At 38.9% G+C, this 7459-nt stretch overlaps 1 protein-coding gene across 2 annotated transcripts in view; it reads left to right on the forward strand.

Annotated features, from left to right (window-relative positions):
• Positions 1-4823, forward strand: part of fbxl17 (F-box and leucine rich repeat protein 17) — a 225078-nt gene extending 220255 nt beyond the window's left edge. For both annotated transcript variants that reach the window (XM_004072302.4, XM_020705797.2), the window contains exon 11: positions 3222-4823. In XM_004072302.4, coding sequence (XP_004072350.1) covers positions 3222-3359 — 138 coding nt within the window. In that variant the 3' untranslated portion in view covers positions 3360-4823. The remainder of the gene's footprint in view (positions 1-3221) is intronic.
• Positions 4824-7459: the final 2636 nt, after the last annotated feature.

Genomic DNA, 7459 nt, shown 5'->3' on the forward strand with positions numbered 1-7459 from the left:
TGTATGGTAATGAGGCTCATCCATTTGTCAAAATAAGCTTTAGCTCTTTGAAGAAAACAACACTGGTGAGCTGATCATCTCTACATTGGTGCTTACAGCAGTCAGATGCTCTAAAGCCAGAACTAGAAACTCATAAGAATTCCTGTTTATGCTTGAAATTCTGAAATGGAGCTTATTTTATTTAAATTATTTCATACTTATTATTGACTGTTTAGCTGAAAGTCAGTAACTCTTCTTGAAGTTTGTGTTGTGTTTAAGGAGCACCATTGCCTCCTAGTATAAATAAGATTTAAGGTCAGCTGAAGCAGGGCTCCAGGCTCTGACCATCCAATGACGGTGTTTTGAGACAGAGTAGCTAAATATTTAAACTAGGCTTACCAGTGAGACTGAAAATATGTGAGCAGCCTTTCAGGTCTCTGGACGGAGCAAAGCAGTGTGTGTTTTGTGCAGTTCAGTTCTGCACTGAAGAGCTAACAGGAAGCTCTTGTCATCATAACAGTCTGGCATGGAAACTTCCCGCTCAGGCTGTCATCCATTACTTTTTACTTTTACTCACCCTGTGGACATTGGAGTACTTTTCAAAACTAAAGATGAATGTTCTATTGAGGCAACACTTTCTAAACGTGCTGGATCGCACCAAAATGGGCAGATATTGCACAGGAATCAACATCATAGATGTTTTTAGGTGTATTTTCTGGGAACCAATAATCATGGAGAAAATGTCCATGTGAGTAAAAACAGCAGGATACTGTCAGGCATGTAACAAATGGACTAATTTCTAACATTTAAGTGTTGAAACAACCTGAAGTGTCTGGAGAAAACTGCACATGCAAACATGCAAACTCCACACAGAAAGGTCCCAGCTAGGATACGAACTAGAGCCTTCTGACTGTGAGGCCGGAGCGCTAACCACTGCGCCATCAACTGGAAAAGGTCTAAACCACGGGTGTCAAACTCATTTTCACCGAGGGCCACGTCAGCATAGTGGTTGTCCTCAAAGGGCCAAATATAACTTATACATGTGACTAAATGTAATAAAAAATAAATGCAACTGTTCCTTAATGTTAAAAAACTCATTATTTATCTATTATAACTGTTTAAAGTGACAATTACAGTTGCATAGAAAACATGTTTGCTTGTTACTCTTGCATTAATCCTTTTAAATTTTTTCCGCTTGTTAAAACCCACGATCAAACTGTCCAAATGAATAAAGAAAAATAACATAAAACTGAGCTAGAAAGAACGTGTATTACATGTAACATTTTACAAAAAAAGGCTGCACACAGCCTTGCATCCATCTGATGGTTTGATGACAACAATTTGTCTGCATACAGACCTGCAAACATTGAATAATTACAACAGCAGCTACACATAAATAATATGTAAACAACTAAAGAAAATTTTTATTTTAAGAATTTAAAAACTTTTATGCTCTCGCGGGCCACATAAAATGACATGGCGGGCCACATTTGGCCCCCGGGCCTTGGGTTTGACACATGTGGTCTAAACCTTTGAATTTTGACTAAACTTTTGAAGATTTTAATTTCTTTAGCACTCCGGTGAACATCATTGGAAATTCCTTCAATCGTGTATTGAATGGACTGCAGTTCCCATCTTTTCATTGAATCTCATGAGTCTTTTTGGTTCAGTCCCCTCAAGAATCCACCTACTTAAACAATTGCCCCTACTTTCATTATTAGTATCAGTGTTATTGAACATAGAAAAAGAAGGAAAATGGGCAATAAAGACCAAATTGGTAAGACGTTGGGAAGTCTGGCCGTACTGGACTTATTCTTTAAGAACTAAAGAGTTCTCGGGCTTTGAACTCAGGAGCAACTACGAAACACTTTGTCACTGCTTTGGCGTCGACTGATGACAGTGTCCTCAACCCACTAGTGAATGTTGACAGATCATTTCTCCTGGAAAGCGTCACACCGGCTCGTGGGTGGGGAGAAATGCTGGCGAGGTTGCGGTCAGCCTCTTAAAGTCTTCAGCACGGCGTCTCTTCTGTTCTTTGTCAGCTTGGATGACTCTTTCACTCCAGGCTCCCTGAAATGGCCTGACAGTGTGTTAGGCTGCTGAAGAAGCGCTAGAGTGGCTATTAGCCACTTGTCTTTTTATTCCTCTGAGAAAATGAAGGCCTCATTAGTTTGGTGAGCTCAGCTGTCCTCTGGTGCTAATCCTGCCGCCACAGTACAATTGTGTGTGCAGATGAGCCTGTCCACACGCTCTACACTCTTAAAGTCTGTCCAGTTATTATAAAATATAATTTTAATCTGCCAATGGCATTTTACAGATGTTGACATTGGTCGTTTTAGAAACCCAGTGTCATGGTCGATGGAAAATCAGCATCTGTAATCGTTTTAAGTAAGATCAAAAAATATCTTTATTCTTTATATAAATAAAAATGTCATATATTTGAAAATGTCCTTAATATTTTCATTTTCTCTAAATCTATTCAATATGTTATGGCCATTTCAAGATTGTACCCCTTTTTGTAGTGCTTGTACTTTTCATTTTCATTCAAGTTTTCTTAACATATGTCTTTTAGTTTCCTCTTCTTCACTGTGTGTGTCTTGAAATGTACGTTTTTGTGTGTTTTTATTGGCTTTATTTCTTTTGTTTCCCAATGCATGGTATGTGTCTTTTTCATTTTTTAAAAAAAGAACCAGGCATTAAAACAAGCTGTGAAACACAGAGCTGTTTACATTAATAAACAGATCATCAGCTATATTTAGCCACAAAGCTCAACATATTGTGTTAACCTGTCAGGAAAAAGCATCAACTGATTAAATAAAGATATAAAATGTTTTTTTTTTTTTTTCTTTTAAAGCTAAGTGTAATAGAGACATTGTCTTTTTTGTTTTTAAGTTAAGTTAAAAAAAGGGGATTTTGTCTTAAACTATTATCACACAAAGGAAAACTACAATTACTACACTACTATGAGCACACAGATACTGGTTGCAAAAAACACTTATATTTGTATTTGCTTAAATAAATAAAGCTGCAGTCAATGCCATTTTAATTAGTCCAGTTGGTTTATATCTCTAGCAGGGGTTGTAGAAACTGTACAAATATTGAAGCTTTGCATTTTTAATTAAGAGAAATAAGACACTATTGGCTCTGTGATATAAAATATGTCCAAAAGCCTTGGAAAACAGATGAGCAAATGAAGCTTGATATAATAAACCAAAATGTGGATGTGGTTCTTTGTTTTGCAGGTGAACGAGGAGACGGTGGAGAGGCTGGTGGTCCAGTATCCTCACATTGTGTTCAGCACGGTGATGCAGGACTGCAAGAGGACCCTTGAGAGAGCGTATCAAATGGGCTGGAGCCCAAACACGTCAAACTCCTCGTAGCTAACACCGGACCTCAACCAACGAGTCGCAAACGCGCACGCAGAAAAACTGAATTTTGTTGGGCTCTGTCACGTCAGCTTCTCATTCACTACCACCACGTGCATGTGATCTTGTAGTGACACACAAGACGGAACATCAGTCCGTTTGAATCTGATCTCCTATCTTGATATTTTCAACTTAAAATGATCTTTCTTCAGACCAGAAGCAACACAAGCTCATGTTATTAGAAGTAAAGGTTAAGAATGTAAAGTGTCTTTAAATTCTCTGAAGCGTCTGCATGCAGAGGAGGGAGTTAATTTTTGACAGCTTTTGATGATACTTATAGAAAACCAAGTTTTAATCAGTCGGGGAAATAAGTGAATTTTTTCAGACTTGAAGAAAAATGAGTTTTATCTACAAGAGGATGAGAAGGTTTTTTCTTTGTGGAGCGACTCACAATCCAGCTGTTACAGAGCAAGGAAGTACAACACAACAGCATCAACGTGAACGGCTCTACACCTCACCATTTAAAGAAAATGTGTTTTACTTCTCTGTTCATTAAAAACCTTGTTTATTGAACATAAGTAGTGTTTAACGTTAATGTTTTTGCAGAGTTAGGGACTCAGTGTGTTTACAATATTTTTCTGTTGAAGTTAAATTTGGTTCATTGACTATTCTGCCTCTAATCCAGTGCAGAAATGGAAATTGGCTTTACTTTTAGTCATTAAGTATTAAAGAGATCTTGAGACAGACACGACCTTCACCTGGGTCAAAGGCAAAGTTTAATAGAAAAAAAATTGTGACCTTAATTGGTTTATTGCCAAAAAAAAGCAAAAACCCATTTTCAGAAAGACATATTTAACTGATTTATAAGAAACCTTATTCATATTGTTTGGTCTACATATATGCACATATTTATATAAATATATACAGACATGAATACTGCATTAGATTTATTTAGTCAACTTTTGGTTTAAACATAATTGTAACATTAGCTGTGTAGCAAAGCAGTTTTTTCTCTTCCACGTGGAGCAGCAGAAAAGTGGCTTTGGCCTGAAACGGCGTGAGTATGCGTGTCTGGGTGAACGTTTTTCCTTTATTATATAAAAGCTATGTAGTGTACAGTGAAAGAATTCAAACGGCCAGGGTATTTTTGTACAGCGTGAGTCCGCTCTGGGCTCAGTCACCTCTCGCTGTCACTCACATGGAAACTAAAGCTCATTGGATTGGACTTTGACTAGAACTGTAAACTTTTTCAGCAGGGTGGAGAGTTGAAATCTGAAGCATTTAACCCTGTTCAGGATTTGTAGACTTTATTCAACGGAGGATTTCTCTTTCCTTCCTGTTTTGATCTCTTTCTGTTCTTTTGTAATCCCTGTGCGCACTGTTTTCTCTGCTAGATGTTGACTCACTTTATTTCTGATCTCTTAAGACAACCATAAATGACTGGATTTACATAATGATGAATAAAACCCACAACTTGAAGCTTTTTTCCCCTCTTCTTTCAGCGTGTCTTCAATCGGGCTTGAAAGTGCACTCAGAATGACAGACGGATCCCTTTTCCGCTTTATTCTACGTCGCCAGCAGTTTCTAAACTTTCCTTTATATTGATTACACTTTATCATCATAACGGTGATCAAATTGACCTCCAAAATGAGCTGGTTTTTCTGACAAATGAGCATCTCTTTTTCTACAGACAGCAATGCATTTGTAATGGCTTTTGTACTGCGCTCCATGACACAACAGTCAACCTTCATCTCTGTTAAGGGACACTTTCAAAGTCGGGACTATTTACGATCACACGGAACCCACATCTGAGACAAAGTGAGGAGACATCAGCTTGCTGCCCAGCGAGGCAGCAAAGGCCTCAAAGAGCTAACAAGCTGTCACTCAGTCTGTCTCCATTCTTTGCCGATATTGTCCTTTCAAGTGGCGCTTTTGCTGTTCAATGTGATCTGGTCGTCTCATCTCTGCTGATCAAACACTGGAGGTTGTGAAGGTTCCCAGATTGAGTTTTTGTGTTGTCAGCACAGTTTTTGTCAACTTGAGGCTCATTGGTTTAAGCTTAACAGGTTTATTCTTTCAAATCGGTCTTGTAATCTTTCTTGATGAGGCACGAGTGAATTTAGACCACAGAGCGATAATTAGGAGTCTGCAGGATGTGTTGATGAGGGCTGGTTAAAAAATGCACATTTTCCAGTTTGATGCGGGACAGTCTGAGGATGAAATGGACATCTGTGGAGTGTTTTTCATGTCAGCGCTACCTCTGTTGAGCTCAGTTTTCTCTTTTTTTGTGTTGTGAAGTAGTCTCATATCAGATTAAAAGATATGAAACTCGTTTGTTCATTTTTTATTGCTTCCTTTAATCCTTCTGGGAGTATCTTGCCGCCTTCAAGAAGTAGTCCTTGTTACAGCAGTCATCTGTGGGCGTTTACTGTAATAGATTTAACAGGTGTTTTACTTTCCATCTGTAAATGTTCTGGAACTATGTCTTGTAGGAGATGATAAAACCTCAATTTCTAAAACAAAGCAGAGAGTTGGATTTTCTCCCATCACAGGTATTTTTGTGAAAAAAAGATGTTCTAATTCTAAATCTGTAAAACTTTTCATTTATGCTCTTACTGTAGAATATTAGTGGTGGTATGAACGGCGAACCCTCAGGGACAGAAAACTGCATTAGTGGGATGTACAGTAAAAGATTGTGGCTGGAGTGAAACCACAGCTGCTGCCATTATTCTTCTCTCTGAGCCAGGTTATTTGTCTTGTCTTCATCTGATCCCAGATCCAAATGATGTTTCAGAAAGGGGTTTTATGTTTAGGTCTGCTGGGAACGCCGTCATTTCTCCATGAACCTTAAAGGCTGTATCATTATATCGGCTCTTAAATAATTTACTGATACGGCACTGTTCCTTTTTCATCAACTGTCAGTCAAGTTAAAAAAAGATGATATTACTTTACTTTTCCGTTTTTTTTTTAACATGTTTCCTGAATTCTATCTGTTTTTGTTGATGTAGTGGAAACAAGTAAGTCAAGTGCTGCCAGTGATGCCAAGAACACGTTATCCTCCAGTCAAAACATCTCTAATGTTTCCTCAGTGAGAGCATGCTCTCCTTCAGCCGCATGTACCTCATTGGCCGTGACAAGCAGAAACATTAATAATTTGGCCTGGTGTCTTCTGCGTCTGTTCCAGGCTTTCTGATTTCCGAAGGACACGGTATTTTAATCTCTCTGCCACAAATGAGCTCTCCCCCCGCACTCGTCTCATTTCTCTCCCGAGTAAATTATGCAACTTTCTGAATTGTACTGCCTCCAATTAGCGCCTCTGCAAGTGTGAGGATATTCCATTGATTCTCCTGTTGATTGAGGTGGATTCCATCAATTGCTGACTCTCCACAGACTCTTGCAATATTCATCAAGGTGGAGGAACGCTTTCGACCACCACTCGCATGGGAAACTGCTCTCCAAGAAGGAAAGGAGAGTCCACGGCATGGCAGTAATTAAAAGTAGTAAATATTCATGTGGTCATTTCATTTTTAATATGGTGCTGATAAGAATTGACGCTAACCATAGCGGACATTTGTCATGTAGGACCTGCAAGGACGTTGGACGAGTCTTCCCAAGAAATTACTATTTTTCTAGACCTAATCATAGCTGACATTGACGAATGTCCTCAACAGAAAAGGCAGTCGGTTGTTTGAACTTCCTCCCAAGAATTAATGCAGTGCATCTTGTTGGAATGAAGGCTGTGTTTAGAAAACGGCAGTTGCCTTCCTCGATCATTGGCACCGTGACATCGTGTTACATCAGAGGCTGTTAATAAAGTTTTAAAATTTGATCTGGGCATTTGGGATTCAGTGATGCTTGTAGTAATCTGATCTTGGCATCAATGTTGCTCTCAAAGACATTTTGCTAGACTTTTCAGTGGGGATGGCATTTCCAGCTTTCATTATTATGGATAAATTAAGCCGATACTTTCCTTTGATATTGGCCAGTCGTCTCTGTCTGACCGAATCCTAAACCCTCCCTTCTGTCCACTCACTCTGGACTGAGTCAACTTTATTCTGGCACTTCACTGCATTCCCTCTGCTTCACCCCTGGTCCTTTGAAACCCAAAGTCTTCC

This window comes from Oryzias latipes, chromosome 9 (assembly GCF_002234675.1).
Source record: "Oryzias latipes chromosome 9, ASM223467v1".
Lineage (NCBI taxonomy): Eukaryota > Metazoa > Chordata > Actinopteri > Beloniformes > Adrianichthyidae > Oryzias > Oryzias latipes.